General features: G+C 40.4%; 1 protein-coding gene across 7 annotated transcripts in view; it reads left to right on the plus strand.

Moving 5' to 3' along the window:
* The window catches only part of EML1 (EMAP like 1), a 122414-nt gene that overhangs the window by 39402 nt on the left and 57779 nt on the right, over nucleotides 1–25233 (plus strand). For 6 of the 7 annotated variants that reach the window (XM_059473759.1, XM_059473760.1, XM_059473762.1 and 3 more), the window contains exon 1: nucleotides 2984–3156. The exons of the other annotated variant lie outside the window; for it this stretch is intronic. In XM_059473759.1, the coding sequence (XP_059329742.1) occupies nucleotides 3090–3156 (67 nt within the window). In that variant the 5' untranslated portion in view covers nucleotides 2984–3089. Of the gene's footprint in view, nucleotides 1–2983; nucleotides 3157–25233 lie in introns of those variants that run through there. 7 annotated transcript variants of the gene reach the window in all.

The following is a 25233-nucleotide window of genomic DNA, read 5'->3' on the forward strand; positions in this document are numbered from 1 at the left end:
ACACACCCAGGGGGCAGCTATGGAGGGCAGGCTGTCCAGGCTACCACTACATGGTTAAAGCAGCCCGATCCTGTTTACAGGAAGAGGTAAATGGAATATCAAAATTTGCAGGAGTTGGACTTCAGTAGATCCTAGTGAACCGCTTCAAACTCAGAATATTCTGTGATTCGGTGATATTTGACTACAGCATATTAACAGGAAGTGAAAGCAAGTCTTCTTTGTCCTAATATTGGAGCATATTAACTCCTGAAAATTCATTGAGGGATGGGTGAAAGCTCTTTTATTCTCACTTAGCTAATAGTTATTTGCTTTATACTACTCAAGATGAACAAAAGTTAAATCAATTGGTATAAAATACAGCTTTCAAAAATGTAACATCATAGAGTTTCTGACAAGTGTACAGCAACAAATCCTTTCCTGATATACCAGCCCCACTGTATTGCTCAGGATGCCACATTCCCACCTTTATGGTTTCATACTTACCAAAATAACTGGCTTTAAAATGTACAAAATATGAAGGCCACACTATACTGAAAAAAGGACAACTAGAAGTTTTTTGTTGTTTCACCATAGCAGAAGAATTCCCAGAGACACATCAGTGCATTCTTCCAATCCACTGTGCCATTGTTCCTACAGCCAGACAGAATTTCTTTTTCATTTCGTGCCTTGTGGTGCAGTTTAGTATAATGAGATTGTTACAGGTCTCAAAATCATTAAATTATGAAAGTGTTTCCCTCTTCTAACCCTTGCTCTTAGAGTATAATGGAATCATAACAGCATCTGGAGATTGGAGCTGAGACCATTTTCTGTCACATCTCTGAGCTGATTTGCAGCATGCTGAGCTGAAAGGCTTCACAGACACCATCACTGTTAATTTCAGAGGGAAATCCATTGCAAGGTTTTACATGCTGCATCTCTCTCTAAGAAGAGATTAGATTTGAGTTTCTAAGTGACTTTTAATTTCTACTCTCTGAAATGGAGCTGCATTGCCTCTTTCTGGCCTTTCTCCTACTTTGACAAATCTCATAAAAGTTACTGGGAATTACCTTCTCTTATCTTTGTAGCAATCTCTCTGACAACACAGTTTTTACTACAAACATAATACTTTTAGATAGCATAGGGTTAAATATTTTTGTTTTCCAAAACTTACACATCAGAAGGAGGTAAAGGTTAAAGTAACATTGACATCTTATGGTGAGTACGCCTCTTGTCTCAAGATGGTGGAAAATAAGCACATTAAAACACTTTTCAACCTCAAAAATAATAACCAAATGATGGCAATAACGTTTTAAAATTAAGGAAATTCTTAATCAGAATTTTTACTGAAAATGAGCTTCACTTTTCTATTGTTGTAACTTGTCTGCCAAAAATCCCATATGTCTTTCTCTGTGTGTAAAATGTTTTAGAATAATGTAGCATCTTTGAAAGGTTTGATGGCTTATGAATGAAAAGGTCATGAGAAAACCTAAGGACTCTGTTTTAATTTTAAAGATGAGAACAAATAATGACTCACTTAAAACACTAAGAATACCTATATGGTTTTGTATTTTTGAAGTAATTTTTTTTTTTTTAATCTTTGGTTTTGGTTTTTTTAAAAAATATAACACCAAACTACCACAATTTTCTGTTTTTTACAGCCCACAGCTATAAAATGCAGTTGGTTTTGTCTGATACAATTTAAGCACATCAGTCTGGTCAAGTGCTTGTGCTGGAGATGACTTCAACTCTACCAGTATTGGCACTGGCAATTCAGGAGGGAGCACTTTTCACTCTGCTTTAACATGGAACTGATATCTCTGCCTAATTTTATAGCATACTTTTGTGTTAGCACTGCCATGGTTTAGTGGTTGGTGAAAAGACTCACATATACCAAACCCACGCCTGTAAGTGGATCCACATGGTGGAACTGCCCTGCAAAAAGCTCCTGGAAGGACTAGGGACTGAAGGCAGGATGTGTCAAGTGCTTTGGCATTTTTCAAGCTGAAAGGTGCTATAGATGTGCAATGAACTATTTCCCTTGTGTCCCTTGAGGAGCTTGAACTAAAAATGGCTTTCAGTCACTGGACATTTCAACATTCCTTAGAACAGAAATTGAAGCCCAAAATGTCTCAAATAATTTTACAATATTACTGGCCACCAGTTTTGGACCACCACCTTCACCTCACCACAAATGAACATTATGAATACACCTAGACAAAAACATGTTAAACAGTTAAAGCTATTTTAATATCCTGTATTGGAAAAGTGTATCACTCTTCGAAGTACATAGTTTAAACGGTATGAAATGGCACAAGGAATTACAGTGTGTATAATTCTTTTTGGTTTTGTAAGAGAGTATCAACTACAATGTTATCGTGACAGCTCCGTCCTGTAGCCAGGAGAATCGCCGCTGGAATCAGCGGTGGGCACAAGGTGCAGTTACAGGCAGGCTGTGGCTGCAGCGGGAGAGACGAGAGGAGCCGGGCTGAGGCAGCAGGGAGGGATGCCGGGGCTGTGTCCGCGGGGCTCCCCGGCACGGCAAAGCCGCTGCCCCGCATCCAGCCCTGACCGAGCCCATCCATGGCGATACCCCGGGTTAACCCCCGGGTTATGGGCGGGCATCTCCCGCCGCAGGGCCGGGCAGTGTGTCTGCTCCGCCTCGGCCCGATGGGGACACCCGCTCTCGCCGGGCCTCGCCGTCAGAGCCCCGGGCAAGGCAGAGGGATTCGGCAGCTCGTCCTTCTCTCAGCCGCGGCCCGGAGCCGGCGGCTCCGCCGAGGAGAGGCGGCCGAGCCGGCCGAGGGACGCGGCTCCGCGCCCGCCCCGCCGCCCCGGGTCCCCCCCGCCTCCCGGGCCGCTCGGCTCCGCGCCGTGCCCGCGGCCGCCCCGCCCCGGCCCGCCCCGGCCCGCCCCGCGGCGCTCCCCCCGCGCTCGGAGCGGAGCGGCCGCCGCCCCAGCCGCGGCGGAGTGAATGGGTTGCCATGGCAACTGAGTGAGGCAGGCAGCGAGGCCGCCGCGGCCCCAGCCGCCTCCGCTCCGCAGCGTGTGGGCGAGCAGGCAGCGGGCGGCCGCCGGGACAGCCGAGGGGACGCCGGGAGCGCAGCGGCAGGATGGAGGACGGCTTCTCCAGCTACAGCAGCCTCTACGACACCTCCTCGCTGCTCCAGTTCTGCAACGGTAAGGGCGGGGGCCGGCCCCGGCGCGCGTCGGGGTCCCGGCGCTCCGGCGGGGCGGAGGCGGAGGCCGGCGCGGGGAAGGCAGCGCCGGGAGCGGGCCTGGTCCGGGGCTGCCGGCGGCGTCTCCGCCGCCCAGGGCCGCCCGGCTCCGCGGCGCAACTCGGGGAGAGGAGGAGGAGGAGGAGGAGGAGGAGGAGGGAGGAAACTTCACCCCCTTCAGCCTCCCCCGTTATTCGGCGGGAAACCTGCCAGCCCTCGGGGCGCCTCTGCGAGCAACTTCTGCGCCTCGTTCACGGGAATGTGCGGAGCTACGTGTGCGGACGGCAGAGATGTCTGTGTGCATCTTCCCCAAAGGCAGATCCGGCAGCTCAAGCGATCGCCCACCGCTGCGTGGCTCCGTTGCGCGTATGCCAACACACACACATATACATATAAATATATATATGTATATATATAAATAAACATATATATGTATGTATAAGACTTGTGTTCATATACATGTGTATGGCCGAGCTGCCCGTGACCGCGGGGGCGCAGTGGGACGCAGGTGTCCTTCAGCCCCGGAGCCCACCCGGCGCCGCTCTCACCGGAGAAGGGAAGGGCGGTGTGGAGGTGCGAGGTACCCGAGTGGAGTTACCGGAGTTGGCTTGCACTTACTGATTTTTCTTTCTGCTGTTATTTTAAGGTAGGGGTTATTGAGGTGGTGGCGTCACCTGGGTGGCAGCATGGCAGGGGAGCTGCCAGGCTGCAGTGATGGGTCGTAAAGTAGGAAGGAGATGAGGAACTGCAAGTGTCCTCACAGGCAGTATTGGAGATTGGCCTGCGGAGTACTTGGGATTATTCAAGTAGCTGATGTTTTCCGGGAGGAAAATAAATCAGCTATTCTAAATATTACAGAGAGTTCTTCATGGTAAAGTGTAATCTCAAAATACCTTACTTTGGTACGAGTTAATGCTTTCTAGCAGCAAAATTGTGAGCATTCATAATCTCATATTTCATATTTGTGGATCTCTTATTGCTCTACATTTTAGTAGTGGTCTCTGCTTTCTGCTGCTGTCTGAACAGCTGGAGTCAGGTTCATACAAAATTGCTTCATGACAGCAACTGCATCAGATATAGCTGCCTCTCCTTGGAAGCTGTGAAGATGACAAATTTCACATTTTTTCTTTGTGATGTGGTGTGAGAAAGGGACAGATTTGCAGAAAACTCTGATATGTGTGGACCTGGAGATTGTGGGAGCAGTTTTTTTAGGGCAGCAGGAGTTGTGTGTGTGGGCATTGTGCAGTGACACCCTATTTTTGGAGCTCCTCAGGAGAGAAAACTATGACTATGTATGGGGGTTGCACACTAATAGCAGATGCCTGTTTTGCCTAAACTTAATAAATATTTAATTGTAAGTGTTTTTAATGAGGAAGCATACAGCAATGTATTTCAAAGTTTATACTCTAATCCTTTTATAAGCAAGCTATCTTCCTATCAAAATCCCTGGGCTTTGCTTTTACAGTGGTCATGATAGTAGCCTGCATGTGGGAGCAGAAGGAGAGTTGCATCACTTTCTAAATAGTTTGAAAAAGCAGCGTAACTTATTCCTGTGGACTGTCCCTCATGTTTATTTGGTAACTCTGAGCACCTATAATACTTGATGGAAATAAGCCGTATGTATTTATACTGTACATAGGCTTTAAAATCTTAGTTAATCCTTAAGTATTATATTCTGGAATGTGTTTCTAGAACAAATCACTTGCTTAGCTTTGTCTCACTGTAGATAGCGACCTCGAGGGCTGTTGTAAGTTTGTATTATTCTCTGCTTATAAAAGAAAGTGGTTGAGTTCAGAAGCCTTTCATTTTACAAGTTACCTTTAGTGAGACTATATTAAATGAAGAATAAAAGATAATCAAGCCTTTGAGTACAGCCTTGAGGTAATCAGGTATTTCACACATGACCCATGAGGAACAAAATACAAATAGAAGATCCAGTGAGGGTTTTGAGGTTTAAAAGTGATAAATAAAATTGCATTACAGGAAAGTGGAAAGCTCTTGCATGTATAATGGGCAGTATGAAAAATGATGTGAAGTTGGGAGTGGGGCAGACATACAGAAGAAGCCAAACAAAGCAAGTGAATGGTAGAGATAGAACGACAATATGATTTTAGTATATGGTAAAGTGAAATACAGAATGCCTGGTAAGCACTCAAAGTGATCATTGTTGTAGGCTGTAAAGGTTCCTGTTCTGAATAGGATTAATTTTAGTTGTACAAGAAAAGATATGATGGAATTTTCTGGTGCTCTCAAACAGAATAAAGGATAAAGAGATTGCCAATATGTATTGTTTCGAAAGATCAGAATGTAAAGGCTGTGCTCCTGAAAAAATATCTGTGGGTCACCTCTAGGGCAGCAACCAAGATCTGGCCAAGGATGGCTGCAGCTTCTCCCATTCCTCCATACATTCTCCTTGTTTGGAGTGGGTGGGAGGCCAAGAGGGGACAGGGAGGGAGGGAGCAGTAATGGGCAGGAGGCTGTGGTGGGGATGAGGGAGCAGGACTGTGACTGGTGGAAGGCCTGGTCAGGGAGAAAAAAGTTAATACAAGAGCAGACTTGCCCCAGAGTTGCTCCTTTCTTTCTAGAAAGGGCCCTGGGTTCAGGAGAAGAATTTGGGTCTTCACTCATATGAAGATTTAGTTTGCATGATTATTTAGTAATGTGTTTTTACAGCTTGTGATGTGTAAAAAGGAAGGTAAATGGAGAAGGAAGGGAGAGAAGAAAGAGGGTGAGGCAAATATGTTAGTTTTGAGCTGCATGTCTAAAATCTAGGGCAAATATTTAGCACAGCTAGTTCAAAGACACCTACTTTCTTCAAACTCCTTTTTACAGAATAGTAAAGCTACAGTTGGCATTTGAGAAACATTGTTTTAATGAACACAAGTGTCAATCTGAGATAACATCAAAGCAAGAAATACAAACTTCCAATGCAATTTTAGGCAATATATTTCATTCTTGATGCCTTAGTTTCCTTAGTTGTAAACTAAGCAGAAAGTACATGCCTGCTCTGGAGGAGTTTATCATATTTATTGATTTGTTTGGTATCTCCCTCTTCAGTTTCAGAGGACAGTCTTCAGATGCACAGGATGTTTTGTTAGTTGCTCTGTCTGTTCTGTTTGTTTATTTTTAAGAAAGACACTAAAATAACTCCTCTTAAAGCTCAAGGACAGTTCTCAACTTACGTGTCACTTTCCAGATAATGAAGGACTCTGCTTGTTTATTTTGCATGTTGTAAAGTAAAACTTAGATACTATTAACTGTGCCTGGTCATAGATACCTTTCTTGGTACAGAAGTTACTTTTAGGTAGAAAGCCAGTATGTTTATCTACAGTCAATCGGGTTGTTAGTCATGTGTTATTTAAGCTGAAGGTAAAAGTGGAAGGATCATGATAAGGCAAGATAGTGTTGAGGTTTTTAGCATCTGCTTAAAAACTGGTGGAGAGAACCATGCTGGACATGACACACTGCCAAACAAGACACATCCTGGAATTAGAGACAGCACTCATCTCACCCCCAGCTGGTTTATTAGGCTGCAGCTGTGATCAGTACTGATTACAGACAGGTGGGGAAGACACGAAGGGTGTGGGCAGAGTTTTGTGGGTGCTCTGACCACAAATCCCTATCTATCTATTCTCTATCTATTTACACAGCCTTCACCACAGTAATTGCTGTGGGCAGGATTATTAGGTACGTGAAATGTAAAGGGTGAAATCTGGGATTCCTGCAAAATGCCTCTGTAGACTTAAAGATGGAAGTGAAAATTTATCTATGATTTCTTTGGAACTTGTAGCATCTTTTAAATGTCCTTCATGTGGCTACTGGGAAAGTCATAGCTGTCAAATGGCCATTCCTGCATTACAAATGCCTTGTTTGACAGAAGCTTCAACTTCAGAGTATCTGGGTAAAGCAGTAAAAAAAAAGTGTGAAACATTATTTCTTAATGAAATTGATATATTTGGCAAGGGACTCCATAATATTAATTACAGTTCTGTTTAACAGATTATGTGAAGTGTAATTGTTAGTAAAAAATTTAGAGTTAGACAAAAATTTAAGTTGATACAAACTATGCTGTAATTTATCTTTTTAAGAGAGCCGAATAATCCCAGGATCACAGAATATGCTGAGTTGGAAGGGACCCACAAGGATCACTGATCATCCAGCTCTTAGCCCTGCACAGGACCATCCCCAGGAGTCACACCATGTGCCAAGAGCATTGTCCGGACACTTCTTGAACTCTGTCAGGCTCCTGGGGAGCTGTTCCAGTGCCCAGCCATCCCCTGGGTGAAGACCCTTTCCCTGATATCCAACCAAACTTCCCCTGACACAACTTCAGGCTCTGCCCTCTGCTTCTGACACTGCTCACTGCAGTGGCTGCCTGTCCTCTTGCCCTCATGAGGAGTTTGTAGGCTGTGATGGGGTCTCAGTCTCCTGTTCTCCAGGCTGAACAGACCAATAATAAAACACTTCTTAAAAATTTATGGTTCCTTAAAATCAAGGATTCCTTTTGGCTCTCTGCCCCCAAAATCACATTAAGATTTTTGACAGGTAATAGCTTTGATAACTATCAGTCACACTTAAGTCACGAAAAGTAAATTGTGTGACTCAGTTTTTGTCAGTCTATTTATGGTTTGAATCTTCTGTTTCTGTAATTCTCCTCCATTCCTGAAAACAAATTGAGTATGTGTACCTCTTCTCTCTGAGCCCTGTATCTGCAAGTGGAGCAGTGCCTGTCAGTGAGGAAGTGAGCACCACAAACAGGAAATCTGTATGGACAGTATTATTCTGGTGGTTGTCTCTTTTTTCCCATTTGACTCTCACACTTCCTCTCCTTAACCTTCCTAAATGCAGCCACATCTTCCTACAGCTGGACCAAAGTCACACAATATGGAATGGGTTAGGGAAGGAACAATGGTAAGTTGAGCCTTGTAGCTTTCAGGGCACCAGTTCAAATCTGTCAAGGGCTGGAAGAGACTGTAATTTGTTTTACTGTGATAACTTCCTAGCAATAATGCAAAACAAAATTGGATTTAATTCAGTGTTCACTGGGCAGATTCATGCACTCTGTGTAGGAAAAGGTGTTGCAAGCATGTTCAAAAAGATGTTGCAAACATGTTAATAGCATTACTCATGTTGTTTTTCTCAGAAGTCCAAAACAACAGTCAGAGAGACAAATCAGGCTTTCCCATGTTTTATCTCTAGACCTCTTCTCTCCAGAACAGCAGCATGATTTTAATTCAGGAATGGAGGCCATGCTCCACTTGAAGCTTCTACCAGTTTTGTAGGACAGAGGATTTTATTGCCTTAGACAGCATTGCTTAGACAGCATTTTCTTAATTTTTCTTTCAGTGAGATTTGTTCTGGCTCTTGCAGTCAAACTCTTAAAGGAAATGCTGAATTGGACTCTACATTAAGAGTCAGTTTTATGCATTTTGGAGCTATACAGAGTATAAGTAGATTCTAGAATATTTTTCTTCACTACTGGAGTAAAGGGGAGGGAGAGGTGGCATACAGAAACACTTTTTTTGTTGGTATGTGCAGTAATTGAATGCAGAATAAATCAGTATGCTATGAATTAAAAATAACTTGCTGCAATGGACACTTGCACAATATATATTGTTAGCCTATTAGAGCTCAAAATATTATTGCTAATAAGACACTATATAAGTAAACTGAATTTGTTGCCCTTTAATGAGCTATTTATTTCCAAAACATGAATTATTAACACTTGTGCTAGTCATGAGTGGTGTTAATTATAGTTACTGGAATTTAATTTTTTTCCCTTTTTTTCTTTTTTTAACTAAGCTTCTAAAAACAAATGAAAATGTAGACCAGTCATGAGAGAATCCTCTAGTGATAGTCAAACCTCAACAGAGAATCTGTGTCAGTGTTAGCAATATGGAGAGAAACTACAAGTATCAAGTATTTTATCATGAATAAAACAACATACAGAATTGCAAATTAAAGCATTGGGCTCTCAGCAGAAAAACATGCTTTATCTGATCTTCAAGGAGTTTTTAAAAAATTTAATAGTATTTTACGGAGCTGGTAAAATATATGTTTTAGGTTCTAATTAAAAATAGCAAATCTGAAATTCCTTTATTGAACCTTAAACCACATGCAAATAATTCAAATAAGATTAAAATTATATTAAAAGTACATTATTAAAAAGTGAATATACGTGAGGAGACAGTGAGGGAGTGCACCAGTCAGTCACATACATTTTAATAGGTTTTATTCTGACTTCCCTCTTCCTTCTCCTTTCCTTAGGAATTTAAGATGAAGATTCTAAAGTTGATGTTCAGTTCTTTTGTCAAGAGAAGTTTTGTGAAGCTGTAATAAAGAACCTGTCTTTTGATCTCTAAAATCTTGGGGGTGATGAGAGAGAATAAGTAGGAAGGTTGTATGAAATGGTGTAATGAGTACATTTTATGTTGGGTGCTTGCTCTTTGCAAATGACACTAATTGGGCAACCATAAGGAATTGTGAAAGCTTAAAGGAGCTGTGGATGATGCTCTTCTTCCATGAATCACAATTTAAAATGTTCGCCCATTACATAATTAAAATGTGGAAGTAGCTCCCTGAGGTTTTTTAGGGAGATGGGGTGGGGATAATGATATGTTAACATGATTTCACTAAATTAATTCTTTGGAAAGTAATTAAGTGAGATTGTCCACACTCCATTACTTCCAAAGGGTAAAATCTGACATGGTCCATCATATTCTCTTGCTTTGAAATGACTGATTATTGACTAAATATATTATATTCATTTGAAAACTAGCATTGGAGATCTCTAGCACTGTTTTTAGGTATTGTGGAATGTAGAAACTAATCGCCTTTTTGGATTTAAAATCTGAAATAAACACTTCATTGTGATAAAAGCAGTTTGCATTTCTTAACAGCATAGACCCTGTATTTGATTGTAAGCTTACGTCTAGATTCCTGCAAATAGGAATGAAGAAATGTTTTCTGGATTTCAGTATGACTTCTATAATCTGTTGCAGGCCAATATGTGAAGCATTGCTACTGGCTTTTAGTCATCTGAGAATTGAATGTGAACAGGAGCCTCAGCTAAGCTTTGAAATGTGAGGTTCCTAAGAAGCAAAATAGAAGAACACGTTTCTCTATTTACATAGAGAAACAATCTTTGTTTCAAGCTAGTAAAGGCAAATATCTTCAAATTAAAACTTTGTAATGAATCTTGTGTTTTATGAAAATTACATCTTTATTTTTCTTTCAACTGTGTTGACAAACATAGCAGACTGAAACAGCCTTTGACATTTCCCAGTGCAGCTCCTGTACACTCAAGTGGGGCTGACTGGGCACTGGTGTCTAGAATTTCCTTGAGGTTGCTAAGAGTTTCTGTACCTTAAATCAGAAGCATTAGGAGCAACTCTTTATTTTTTTCCTTTGGTGAAAAAAAAATCCCTGTGAAACCAGAGAAAGATCCTGACGGAGAGTTTTGTATTTATTTTATACTTAATAAAACCAATTACCATTTTGTTACTTCCTTTTCCCCTTCCCTATGCAGCATTTCACAAGCCCTTTTACCCAGACCTGTTGCTGCCTGGGAAGCATCCTCCCATCTCCCACGTGGAGATGCTGCTTTACAGAGCTTGCAGGATGTGGCAGGTGTGTCCCTGTGCTGGCCCTGGAGCAGGGACAGTGTGTTACCCACACTGTCCCACTGCTCAGTGCCCCATGAACAGCACGGTGCCCCAGGGTGGCTTCTTGGGGGTGACCGAGCTCTGTGGCTATATGGGTGGTCCAGCAAGGCTGGCTGGGCCACAGGGGGCAACGAGGTCTTTATCTAAACTGATAAAAACCTTACAGGCATTAGCATATTCTGAGGCTCAGTCTTTATTCAAACCAGTGTCTGCATTCCTGCCTTTTTGCTTTACAGCTTCCAAATACAGGCCAAAATTATGGGGCAGTGGCAGACAGGACTCTGCTTAAATGATCTGAAAAATCAGGTTATTGTTTTTAGGTTACTAACTGTGAACCTAAACATTGAATTTTGTATTAAATTTTAAAATTGAATTTAAGGAGTTTCTGTCCATGTATTATATGAGGCAGTGTTATAAAGCACATGTACAATACCTCAGTGTAACACAGTAAATAATTACTGATGTGACTGGGGGTAAGAAGCAAAATCCAGACATTGTGCAGGTGATAGAAATTTAATTGTGGACTTTGGTAGGACTGAACTTTGAAACTCTGGAAATGATCATAGCAAAGTCCAGTTGAATCTAAAAAAAATTAGTATTAGAAATTTTGGCTCTCATAGTAAAATATGTATCTATTGTAATTTAGTGAACTCTGTATAATGCCATGCAGGGAAGGAGGTGTGAGGTCAGGTTCTTGCTTTTTCTCCCTTTTATGCTAGATAGTGTGAGAATCCTTGTAATAGCTGTATGTCAGTTTGGAAAGAAGTGTTTTCCCTTGTACTTAGAGATTTTAATGAACTAATGAGAGGTCTTTTGGTACTAAATATTTTACACAATTTTTAAGTTAAGTGTTTATATATTTTTCAAGTCTTGAGGCCTTTCTCTACTGAGAAGTGAGAAAAGATCCATTTTTAAATTTGGGAGGATGGTGTGTGGTCCAGCAGACCCCTGGTGTAGGGGCATACAGGCAAGCCTTTTCTTGACTGGTGTACTGCAGGGTCCTGCAGCTGAAGGGCTGCATTCTTAAAAGAGCAATAAGGTGCACTGGCTCTTGATGCTGCAATTCAGCACCTGCATGTCCACCTTAGCAGGAACTGTGGGACAAGAGAAAGAAATCTGTAAAGCAAAACAGTTTGTGGTGAGGCCTGGGGTATCCAGTGTCAGTGCATTTACTGTGGGCTAGCTCTAACTTTCTGCCATGTTCCAAACACACTTCAGCACTGGAGCTGTGCTGCTGGAGTGCTCTCCCAAGACTTGGCCTCTCTATGAGCCAAAGAGGGGTGATGGGTGACAAACACTGGATAAGCATCTTTGGGAACAAACTGAAATATGTATAGGGAGCTGGGGCAGCTAGAGCTGGGGCAGTTGAATTGTCATAGTCTTTTAGAGATGTTTTCTCCCACTCTCTAGTCTTTAACCATTGTTTGTTCTGATTTGGGAAGTAACATGGTCAGTACACCAAGAGAGAAGTTGCTTCCTTGATGTTCTGCCCTGGTTTTCTTAAGAGATTTTTAATATCATGAACAAGGGACCAGAGGACCTGTGTTGAACTTGAGCAGTTCCTGAGGTCTAAATATTTTTTTAATAGTTTCTCTGTCAGAAAGATCACTATGAGTGTTGATCATGTTCAGAACAAAAAATTGAAAACTCTGGATTTCTTTATTTTGAGCAAGTTTTAGTGGATCAGACAGAACTAAAATTAAAGCTTTGCATTTACAACAATTCTGCTTTACTGAAAGATCTAAGCCCAGTCATTTTTAAGGCAGAAAGGGGGGAAGGAATATGGGTGTAGCAGTCTACCTGTCCTTTTTGTTATTTAATAGCTTGGTGTTTCCATCCCTGCTTTAAGCTGAATAAACAGTATACAAATCGTAAGGGCTTTGGTTATGGGGTTCCCTTCCTAGGTTGTTATTGATTATTGTGTGGTGGCTTTTGCTTAGATTGTTTTTGCTGTATTGGATGACCTGTTGTTTGAAAGAATTAGGATAAGCATGTTATCTGTGCAAGCCTGAAAAAATATGGTTCTGACTATCACACCAGTAGTATTTCAGGACAAATTTATAGCTGAATTACGTTGTTCGTTATTTGAATGGTATTTCAACTTTCTTTTATGATCTGGAGGCTTTGTTTTGGTTTTAGGAAAGAGTTAAATAACTGAGTTGTGGGATTAAATGTTCAGCTGTGGAATTGAAAAATGGTTGCCGTTGTGTTAAGTGAATGCTTTATAACTAAAATTCATGGAAGTTGGAAAACACATTTGTTGGTGTGGTCTCCTGAGAGCAATATATTTGTATCTACTCACTCATTTTTTATGGAGTACAGGGTTTTAGGCACTAGGGTGAAACTTTACAGCAGTGAACAGAGTAGTGTGGTTTATTCCAGCATTGCCTCATGTGTAAATTCTTTGAGAGATTCTGTTCTGTAGCTGTCAGTTCTTGGTAAGATCTGTTGCTTGTATTTTAGTTTTTTCTGTGAACACATACCCCTGGGTGATTGATCTGTTTATTTCTAAATTTTGTTTAAATAGGGGGAGTCTATGGCAGGGCAACCCACCACTTCCCACTCTCCCACAGGGCCAAGATGAATCAAAAGAACTCTTTCTCCTTTCATCTGCCCTTTTAAAATAAAATGTACCTTGTTTCTGATGCATAGGGATGTAATACAATCATTTTTCTAACTTTGAAGATGAGTAACACTATGTGATAATGTTTCAACTGTTTCAAAGAAATGAAAGGATAGAAAGTAACATAGATGGGGAGACAAAGGGATGTTAAAGATGACAGGCTCAGTCCTTCAGATGTTATGTGATAAGAGGGTGTATAGTGTTCCTTGGGATAAAGGTTAATAAACCAGAGAGCTGTGGGAGCTTGAAGATAGCACTGTAAAATTCAGAAGACAGAGGTTAAGTGGATTCCGATCTTGAGGGCAAACCTGTTGTCCCTGCCCCACTGCCCGTTTCCATTTTCACCTGGGGCTGATAAACCACACCACACTGTGCAGCTGCTGAAGGAAGGTCTCATTTCCCCTTCCCTTGCTGTCTGTGGTTTTACCTACTTGATGGACTAAATTGTCAGGAGTTAGTTTAACATGCTAACCTAACAGAAAAAAAAAATTAAAACCAGGGAGTATCTGTGTGTGGTATTTTGATTTTGCTGGGTTAGTTTTCTGCCAAGTTGGAGAATTAAATCAGTTTCCAGAGGCAGCAACAGATATATTGTAGGAGAAATGGGTGCTGCAGGCAGACTGTGGGTTTCTAGAATGGCCATTGTGTCTTGTGGAACTGGACCCTTGCTTTTGTCATTGCAGCTGCTTGTGGCACCATGTGTTGCACAGCATCAATAAATTAATCCAAGTTAGAAGTGTTGCCCATCTGTTGTGTATTGTAGCAGGTAGAAGTGATCCCCTTTTTTCAGTCTTGTGCCAGGCATAGTGGTGGTAGGCAAACTTTTAAAACAGTGCATAAGGCAGTACAAGGGAGAGACATGGAGCTGCTGAGGAGTAATAAAGAGCGAAACTACTTTTTGACTGCTACAAATATGATTGAAAATTGAATTAAGGTTCATAGAGGTAGAAAATTAGCTATGCATCATAAATTTAGTTTCCAGTCCACCTACCCATTCTAAGCAGAGTGAACGAACATAAATTTTTTACCATTGAGATTTCTCTCTTTCTTTGGTGAATGTTTTGGTTTTGTCATTGTTTTCATGTGTGTCTGTGTGTGTTTTGTTGGTTTTTTCCCTCCTTGGAAACGATGGACCTCAATCTTTTTTGTAATCCTTTTAATGTGCTCTTCAGAATATGACATCACATTCAATTAAAAAAAGCATCATAGTTAGCCCCAGGCACACAGGTGTACTCAATATTTTTTAAACTGAAATTTTAATTAGTAGTTGAATATCACCTACCTTTTTTCTTGCACTTTGGAAATTTGTAGCTTTGTATTTCTTAGAATTTGCCTTTATAGTTTTGAGATAGAAGTAAAATTTCTATCACAACAACAATATTCTCTTCTTTCTTACATTACTTTAATTGGGAACATACTTGTTTCAGAGGCATGTTCATCAGATTATTCCATAACTTTTTTAGCAAAAGACATACCCTAAAACCAGAATTAATCAGTAACAAATATCATCAGTGTGATGCTGCTGCACAGTTCTCAGAACCAAATCTGGCCATTCTTTTGATTACAGGAGAGTCATTGCGAAGAGAAGAGGAAGATTCACAGGATCTCTGTGCATTGAGGAATTTTAACACAAATACTCTTGCAAGAACTAGTAATCATCTTTGGCAGTCCCATATAGGAAGGCCTGGATTAAAAATTTTGTGCTTGAGAGAGAGTTTACTCTTTTGTTTGTTTATTCTTCATTGTTTCCAAGAAGATTAAAAAGGCCTAAAGCAGCACGAGTGATTCCTGCAAGGCTCTGTAGGATTTTGTGAAGCCCAGAAACCATTTCATTGGTGCTGGGTTATTAACCTTGGTAGTTGTGACTCAGAAGGTTATGAGAGATTTGTGTGCATATTGTTCTAGGAGAGGGTAACTTCAGGGGTTTTCCTCCTTTCTAGTTGTTATATTTGAGTTTTTAATTTTAAAAAATATTTAGCCTCAGGGAGCCCTCAAAATCTAAGCCTTTTACTGTCTCCTGAATTTGGCAGTTGCTTCTCTTGGTTCAAATCTCTAGGCATGTGGGATGTGAAGCTTTGAAGTAGCTATTGCCTGGCTGAAGCCTCTCTGGAGGCAAGGAGAAGGATAATAAAGTTTTGACATCTTCTTTCTTTCCATCATGCAGATATTTTAACAGAAGTGAAACAGCTGATTTTTAGTAAAGACTCTAAAATTACAGAATTGCTAAGATTGTCTCTTTTGTGGTTTGGATTTCATTTAGAACAATTGCTAAAATCAGTGGTGTGGAAAGCCACATGCATTTTGTCAGTGTTTTAATATCTGGCATTAGGAACTGGTTAATCCATTTTAGTGGAACAAGAGATTCAAGAGGGAGATGTTGCAGCCCAGCCCAACATCTTAGATGTTGCCCAATGGACCACTGACAAATACCAGAAAAGGCAAAGTGAGATATTTGGGTGGGGGCAAAAACCCCAGCAGAAGTTTCTCATTCTTTGTAATTCTGGTTCTGCATAGTTTCTGCCAGTCCCATGCTCAGTGAGCAAACAATTGCCAAGTCCATGGCAATCTATCCCAAAGAGTGAGCACCTTCACCTTCTGGGCAAGGCTCTGTCTCAGCACTGCTCCTGTACTTCCCCAAGAATGAAATAGGTACAGGCAACCTTCTCCTGGCTACCCCTAACTTTTCCGGTCTGGCTCCCTTAAAATAAGTGTCTTGTTGTACAGAATAAGAAGTAGGACAATACATCAGGGAGGGGAAAAAGCTATTTCAAACATCTTGATTATGGCATGGTGAAACTCTTTCTGTTTGGGTGTTTCCAGCTGTTCCTGGCACAGAGCACTTCTGACACTGCACTGGTTTGTATTAACTAGGTTTACTAGATTTAATGGTGGCTAAAATCCATACAGTGATTTTAAAACAATTGGTGTCATGCAGGCATTGCTCAGTTTAACAAGCTGCCTGTGTTCTTCTGTGCTGCAAAGAATGTGCACTGTGGAAGCTTTATGTTTACTGTAAATGTAGTAGTAAGAGTTTTTCGTAGAAAATTTGTTTTAAGAAGTGTAAATTATCTGGTTTTACATGCAGTTTATTGGAGTACCTTTTCTTCTGCTGCATGAATAGATAGACCTATATAAAAATTTAAAGTCACTTTGTGCTACAAACAGCAATTCTGTAACTCTGCTGACAAGTCAGCAACTTGCACAGTTGTGAAATCTTCCCTTTTCTTTTCCAGTTATGACAGGGAAAAATTGACATGTTGTTCTTACAAGTCCATGTTACCTGTCCTTTAGCAAGCTGTGCTTGAGCACTGCATACTAAATGTCAGTTATCATATTGTGCAATCTGTATGAGCAGAATTCCCACTTCCACAGCTGTGGGAGTAGAAATGGGAAGCAGTCAAATAAACTCAGTCCCTCAAGGCTCCTCCCAAGGTGACTGGTGCAGAGTGCAGTGAGGTCCAGGGAATTCTTCTGACCTTTTGGAGGCACAAACCTTGGGAAACAAATGAGTGTTGTTAAAGTGATGACATCTTTCACATGATAAAAGTAGCAGCTTAAAAAAAAAAGCTTTTGACACTTTTGACAGGCTTGCACATGAGAATTAGATAGTAAAAAGAAGGTGTGGGTTGGCAAGGCATTAGATATGAATGATATGCAGGTTTGTATCCATTTCTCTTTAAGCAATGTTGTGCTGAAGATGAAGCCCTCTGAACAGTTGTGTAAAGCAGAGGTTTTAAAGTGAAAATGGATTGTATCCATTTGAAATAATTCAAGGGAAGCTGTGGAAAGCTACTGGCACTCTTTTTCTGAATAACTCTTTGCCTCATTAAGAAGTTCTTAATACAGCATATTCTGGGTATAATCTTAGAACTGTGTGCATTGGCTTACCAAGTGTCTTATTTATTCACTTTCAATTTAACTTTCAGGAATAATAAGCTTTTTTCTTGTACTGTATGTTCTGAACATTCTCCTTACTGCTTTTACAACGTGTCAAGGATGCAGGAAAAAAGCTAAAGGAGAGGGTGATTTTTGTAATTTGCATTGAGAAGGAGGAATGGGAAGAAGAAGTGAAGACAAAGCAGGGCCTTGACCTACCTATAGTGCATGAATTTTGTGATTAGTCCACAGGAAAGTTGTATATGGGGAGATACACATAAGGCAGAAGACAATACATGGCATTTAGTATTCCTGTGGGATTTGGGGATCTTCAGCTTAATTCGGCAGGGTGTCATCAGAAGGCCAAATGTACTGGTGGCAGCAGAATTGGGTTCAGGCAACTGCCCCACTCCTATTGCCACGTTTCTGGCTTCTTGCACTGGACTGTGTCCATGTTCTGTGCCCTGTGCCATCTGGGAGCCTGATTCTGTACTTTCCACCTGCACAGTGGATCCCAGCTCTGTCCCAGAACAAACAGAGACCCACTCCCACCCGCTGAGCTCCCAGCCTGGCAGTGCTGCCAGCTCTCTCCAGTACCTGCTGGTGGTGGTCACTCACCCTGTACCCTGGGACCACGACTCCTGAGTGCAGCTCAGATGTGAAGGTATCCCTGCATGTGCTGACTTGAGATTTGGGGTAATCTCTTCCCTGAAGGAGGGAGCAGCAACAGCTGCCTGTGTGCAGGGACATGTCTGTGGGCAGTCAAGAGGCATTGAGAGGGCCTGGTCTGTGCTGGCAGTTTTTAAATATTATTTTCTTTGTAATTTTTTAGTACCATTTTGATTTCCCAAGGGAAGGTCAGGATGAGTTCTGGAGGATTCAGCTCTGTTGGGGGGACCCTTTTCCCACCCCACTGCTGCTCTGTCCTGTTTGCCAGCCTGCAGGTCCTTCAGAAATCAGATGGGAGCTGCCAAAATAGCAGATGTTTCTGCTGAGTGTGCTGTAATTTCTCACAGCACTGATGCTGATCAGGCTTTGTGTGCAGGTCTCAGCAGCACAGCTGAATGTCCTCCAGCCTTTGCCATGCCTGACTGGATAGTGTTTATCCCCACAGGACAGCCCTGACTGAGGGCTGCAGGCTCGGGCTGGGTACATTTTACTGGTGATTTTAGGGACACCTTCCATTAGATCAGATTTCTCAAAGTCCCATCCAGCCTGACTTTGAACATTTCTAATAATGGGGCATCTGGAGCTTCTCTGGGCACTCTGTTCTGGTGCCCCAGCAACCACTGGGCAGGCTGAAGAGAAGAAGACTCCAGAACCTGCTCCATGAGAGGGTAGCTTCCTGCAGAGTTTGTGAGGAAATGCTTTGAAATTTTTGGGACTTGCCTTTTTCTTCTGTAAGCAATTGTCCATGAAACAAAATGGGGTTTTTTAAATCATCTGGTACAGATCTATGAATGCTAATGCACTGTCCTTGTTGTTGGTTGTTTTGTGGATGAAATGGCAAACAGAAAGTTCTAGCAATTCTGGAAAAATTATTAAGCTTTCCTTTTAACCTCTGGGGAGTAAGAAAATGCAAGGCTGAATAATGAAGCTTACAACAACACTGTTTTATTAATTTTTATAAGATTTTAAAAAATTATTTAATAATTCCTTATAATTTTGTAGGAATCAGGCCTCATCCTTTCAGAAGACAGACTTTCCTGGCATCAGATAAATCTGATAAATGTATTTAATGTGATTTTGAAATGCAGTAAATATGAAACCAGCAAACTTGATGTCCAGTTCAAAAGCCTCTTTTTCATGCAAGGGGAGCTAGTAGGGTATTGAACTACTTTGCAATACATTAGGAAAATTTTTTTTTCTTTTTTTAATGATTAGGGAAGCAGGAACTATCACACTCTGTGAATGACTTCTCAAAATGTAGTTTCCAGTTTACTACTTGGGTTTTAGTTTATTCTTGTGTGGATCTTTTGAGGAGCAACTTGTTTGTTTCTTTGCTTTGGGTTTTGTTTCATTTGTTATTTTTACTTGGGCCTACAAAGCTGTCTTGTTCCCATCTAAAAGGAAGAAAAAGAGAGCTGTGGGTAGATTTACTTGACTGTGTGACCCCTTTGTCTTAGTGGCACTCACTGCTAGAGCTGTTGCTTGTTGGCTTCAGTGTAACAGGATTCCTGATCAACTGGATCATTTTTCCTTTCTTTTCACCTTTTGGCTTTGCAAATACTGAACACTTTTGCTTTTGGTGAAGAATCAACACTTGGAAACTGTTACAAATAAGGCCAATGAGAGTGAGGAGTTGAGTCACTGACTCAGGTCACTGATCACTTCTCTCCCATGGAGATCTATGTATCTTAGCATGAACTTATGTATTTATGTTGCTTTTATGTAACTAAGTATTTTTGTGAAGAAGCTGTACTGTACTAGGCTTTAATCTTGACTGTCTGGTGCTAAAATGAAGGATATTTTGAAAAAGACATCTCCTGGCTGACGTAAAAAATTATGTGCTGTGAGCAGATATTGTTTTCTGAACTATCTCTTCAGTGGACTTGGGAGAAATGTTTTCCAACCAGTTTCAACTTTTTTCCATCTCTTGTAAATCTAGTGATTTTCAAGTTCAATGTGGTGCTCAGTTTACTGCCCTAGAAATCACTCCTCTGTGCTGTGTTGGGGAAGTTTACTGTACCTGAATGTTGTGATGGGCAAATCTTATCACTGCAATAATCTTTACATACTTGTAGACCACAAATCTATGTGCAGGATCACTTTAAAAAATGTTCCTTCTTGAATTGTAAATAAAGTTTGTATTGTTAAACAATGCCTTTAAAATACTAAATTCATTTAGTTCAAGTGCCTGCACTTGACCTAACTTGTGCCTGTACTCTTGCATACAGAAGTCTGACTTATGTGAGTTCCACCCACATCCAGAGCTAAGAAAGCGTAAGAGAGCTCTTGCCCTAAGGCTGAATGGCTGTATTAGCCTTAAAGGTTTGTCTTTGCTGATAGGCTCCACCTTATCATGAAGCTGAAGCTCAGATTCCCATAATCACAGGGCTACAAGAGCCTTATCAGCCAGGCTTTCTGCAGGGTTTGTTCACACTAGTCCTTCAGCACAGTGCTATTAGGAGATGGCTTTTGGGAAAGGATTTGCTCTGCTCAGCCATCATCCATCTAATCTCTGGAGTGAAAACTCTTACGGGAGAAGTACTGACTGCCGCCAGAAGGAAATCAGTCGCACAAAGTCCTTGAAGGAGAGGAACAGTCATGAGCCAGGCTCAGCTTGGACCTTGGCCTGAGGCTTGTTCCCAGCCAAGGGCAGACCAGACGTCTGCTGACTCTGTCACTTTTACTGAGGGCTCTCCGTAGCTCTGGGGAGAGACAGTATTGCATTCATTGATCAAAGTGTATTTCTAAACTTTTTTCACTCAATATGAAAGATATAAAATAGTTTGTCTCTGTCTCCTCCTCCATGAAAGCCTGAATTTCTTTCAAAAATTTGTGCATGCTGTGGCATTGCCAAGTGCTGCAGAGGATGGGGCAAGCCTTAGAATACAAGTTGTTCATTCTCACAGGGTGGTAGGACCACACTTCACAGTGTGCTGGGAATGGCACTGCAGCTGGGTGACATTTGTGACAATGCTGTGCACCCTATTGTGGCGAAATAAGAATATGATCTCATGCTAGGGAACCCAATTATAAATAAAAAGGGTGGAAAATTTCTTCTAATGGAATTGTCTCTTTTGGCAATTAGAGGAGTCGCATTTTTAACCAAATAAATTTTCAGATTATATGTGTTTCTCTGTTTCCTGAAATAAGCTGAATTAATTTTTTTATTTAAGAATAGCAAATAAAGGGTCTGTTTTTTTCTTCCTTCTCCTAAATAGCCTTAATGCCGTCATCTTCCTGGTTAATGCCAGGACATCAAATATTATATCAAGTGTGGTATCTCTGGCCGTGTTTGAGTCCTTGGCAAGGGCAGTTTGTTCTTTCTGCATTTATGTCAGCAAAGATTTTTTTGCTGGAGAGTGGGAATATGTAATGGGAAGAATTTACAGTAAGAAGTTATATTACTAATAATTATATTATTATATTGTATTATATTCGCCTGAGTTATATGAAGGGAAGACTTAATCCTAACTGAAGATGAGGATGGACAGTGGGTAAAATTTCATTCAGTTTTGGGCATTCTGGATGCTTTTTTGCCTCTGCCATCCAAGCAAGGCTATCACTAGTTAATTAAAGTACTTCTCACGTGCACTAGATTAACTGCCCATTCTAGAAAAAAAATTCTATATTTCTGTTAGAGACAGTACTGAACAAGACAGGTTTTAAAAGATGACTTTTAATAGTCTTCTAAATTTGAAATAATTTTTCCTTTAAATATTTAGATTGTGATTTGTCTTTGTGACACCCTGTAATGAAGTCTAACACTGCATTAATTTCAGAAACTAAAATATTTAGGAGGTACAGAGTTCTAAAGAAAAGTCAGACCACTGCTGAAAGTAAAGCCATTAGCTGAGAGCAAGTAGCCAGAGTCTGTGAAAGTGATAAATCTGCTTTAGACATCAATGGCCCCTTCTGCAGGTGCAGGAGGAATGTTTTATTCTCTTTGTATTGTTTGTATAGTTTGATTCTACAGAAAACAATTAATAAAGCTGATTAGCCTTTAAGAAATGTAAATGTAGAATGGGAGTGGTATTTATTTTACAAATAAATGCCATTGATTAGAGGCTGAGATTTTCCAATTCTTGTTTCTCAGAGGATACACTTATGAAATAAGATAAAACATAAACTATTTCAAATTGATAATTTTGGATTACTTGCTGTTGATGCAGTCTCAGTTTAATAAATTTCTAATTTCTTAAGTGGAAAAGTGTTTAATTGCTTATGTATTTCTAAAGTTTAATAGTGTTTTCAATTTGTTTTTAAATAAACATAGATATGTAAGATTATAATTTTCATTAAACTGTAAATTATAAAAAAATATAAGGAAAAAGCTAGTGGTCCAAGTAAATTTGAGGATCAGTTGTCATTTTAATATTGAATATGGAAATTAGGAAAATGACAAAATGTATGCTGACCTAAGTAGTGTCTGAAGTGTTTAAATGGTCCTGTCTCGAATGTAACATAAAGGCTGCATTTAACTGCAGATCAGCTACTGGCTGATGTATCTTAGGGTTTATTGAGACTGTGAATCAACTTTTCTTTTGTAAAATAACTTAAATACAAAACAAAGAAGGAAAAAAAAATTGGCTTGTAATTCATTACCACAGACTAACATCAGTAACTTTTAAAAGGTGTTTTAAGTCAGTTTTCTTGCCTTTGGAATCTCTCCTCACTGCAAGTAAAAGTAAATATTTCTGCTTTTATGCATATGGCATAGTTGAATAATGAAATGGAGACATCCAGTTTTTTACAGCAGTGAAAAGGTATTGAATTAAACACTATAAAGTTTCAAGGAGAAAGTTTTTGTGAACTGATGTGTGATGTCTATTTGTGTGTGGTTTAAAGTATGTTTAGGAGAAGCAAATCTCTTCTGAATTGGTTCTTTTTGTCTAGTAGTGCTAAACAAAAGCTGAAAATTTTTGCCTTACATCATGTGGTGAATTTGCATTCATTCCTTCCTGGCTGTTGTTGGAGGACTTGGACGTTGAGCCATAGCTGTGGCATGGAGATGGAGAGTCATTGGAGATGTTCTCCTGTGTTCCACAATCTATTTCTCTTTTCTTGTTTTAAGGTCTTTATGCAGGTCTCAGCACATCACTGAGAATATAAGATTGAGGCAGGTCTCTTGATACAGGTCTCAGCACTGAGGATATATGATGGTAAAACACAGCCCAGCTATTCTGCCCTAGTACCTTAATTACCCTACTGGTTCCTTCATTAGCAAGTTCTTGTTAGGCTGCATCTTCAGTTTCTTAACTCCAGGCAGGTACCATGGAGTCCCTGCCTTTTCACACTTCTATCCTTGCATTCATATCATGCTATAGAATATCATCTTTACCCTCCTGGTTTCTGTTTGCATTGCTGGCATTTAAGGGTTTTTTTCAATGGTGTGGGCTGATCCCAGCATAATGTGGAGGAATCATAATTGGTTAAAACATTTTCTATTGACTTCTGTGTTCAACAGAGCCAACACAGTAGCTCTGAACAGTTAAAGCATTTATGTTGATAGACCTCTTCTGAGTGAAATTCCTCTAATTTATTAATGTGTCAAAATTTTCTTCCATCTTCTTCTAAAGTGCTGTTGGGGAAGATAATTTTTAACTGGTTGATTTCCAAGTAGAAGCTCATTTACCATCTGCTTGGGAAAAGACAGTAAGCTGCTGGCTATAGCTTGACAGCTACAGGCAGGTCAAGGGCACGTGCTTATAATTTTGCTGCAGTGATTCCTAACTAATTAGCCACGAGGAGCTTTCTGAAAATGTTCTGTTAGATCATTTTCTTCTCTCCCATTTTGTTAATGAATGCAGTGCTCCCAGCTGTGACGCCCTGAGTGATGATTGCTATTATGGATTTATCCTTTCAAATTCTGCCTCTAATTTTAGGAAATTATATTCCCTGTCTTTAGGTTTCTAGTGGTGAAACTGTAAAAGGACAAGTTATTCCTCAGTGAGTGTTGGGAAATACACTAATAAGATTTTATAAGTACTGGGCTGCAATAGCTAGCTGTATTAGAAGAGGAAAATACCGTTCAAAAATATAACCATCTGTAGTCCATATTAGTTGCCAAAATTATCTTTTTTATTAATAAAAATGGTTTAGAAGCGATCTGTTCTGATAAGATGATGCTTTACTGCTACTGTGGTTCCCAGCACATCCAGAGTAGGGCATTAGGCAAATGTGTGAGACTGAGTTTTCTTCCCATTTCCTCCTACACACACATATCATGTGAGGACATGGAAAAACTAATCTGGGCTGTTCAGATTACTTAATGTGAGATGTACCTGATTGTACCCAACTAGGGCTCTCCTTACATTGCTAATCACTCTTATCTTAAGAACATGCATTACAATAAAGAATTAATTGAAAAGTTGTCCTACCTGTTCAAAAATGGTATGTGTGTATACATACATAAGCTTACAGATAGGCATGGCATTGATCCTGTAGCTATTTGGTTTAAATATTAGATATGATTTCTTGTTCCTCATCATCAAATTTTCCATCTCAAAAAGTATATATTATGCTTATACTTTTATCCTATTATATATACATTTATAGCAAAATACAGTTAGAGAATTAGACTTTCAGCTGGCAACAAGTTTTGATTTCCGAAACTTCACATAATGCAACAATGTTTACAGTTTTACCTGTAGTTAAAAGATTCTGCCTGTTTTTTTCCACTAGTTACCACACAAAGTAACAAGATTAAATAGGATAACATTATTTTGGGCTCTAAATCCACTTGCTTCTCACAGTGGAAAGCTCTAATCTGGCAGACCAGTCTAGTATGTACCAGACTTTATGATAAGCTGTTGCCCATATGTGTTGTCATTGTCCCCAGGAGACAAGCCGGGAGGGCTGCTGCTGTGTTTCAGGTATGGTACAGTGTTTTGCATTAGAAAAGTGAGCAGAGGAAAGATATTTAGTCTGTGAAATACTGTTGACATTAATCTTTTAAACAAAGGAGCCTGGCGTGGTGTTGTCAAAGGAAACAAAACCTGCTGGTTTATTTTCCCATTGTTCCCTTACACAGAGGCTCTGGCCTCCTAATGGCCACTGACATTATGCCACAGAAACTGATACAAGGAGAATACTTTGTACTTTCCAATCTTGCTTCAAAGCCTGCCAACAATGTTGTGGCTGCATTCCCCTGTTTCTGTGCTACAGTGAATTGCTTGTGTTTATTCTGAGAAAAGTTGGATGATTGTCT

This window comes from Ammospiza nelsoni, chromosome 6, assembly GCF_027579445.1.
Source record: "Ammospiza nelsoni isolate bAmmNel1 chromosome 6, bAmmNel1.pri, whole genome shotgun sequence".
Taxonomy (NCBI): Eukaryota; Metazoa; Chordata; class Aves; order Passeriformes; family Passerellidae; genus Ammospiza; species Ammospiza nelsoni.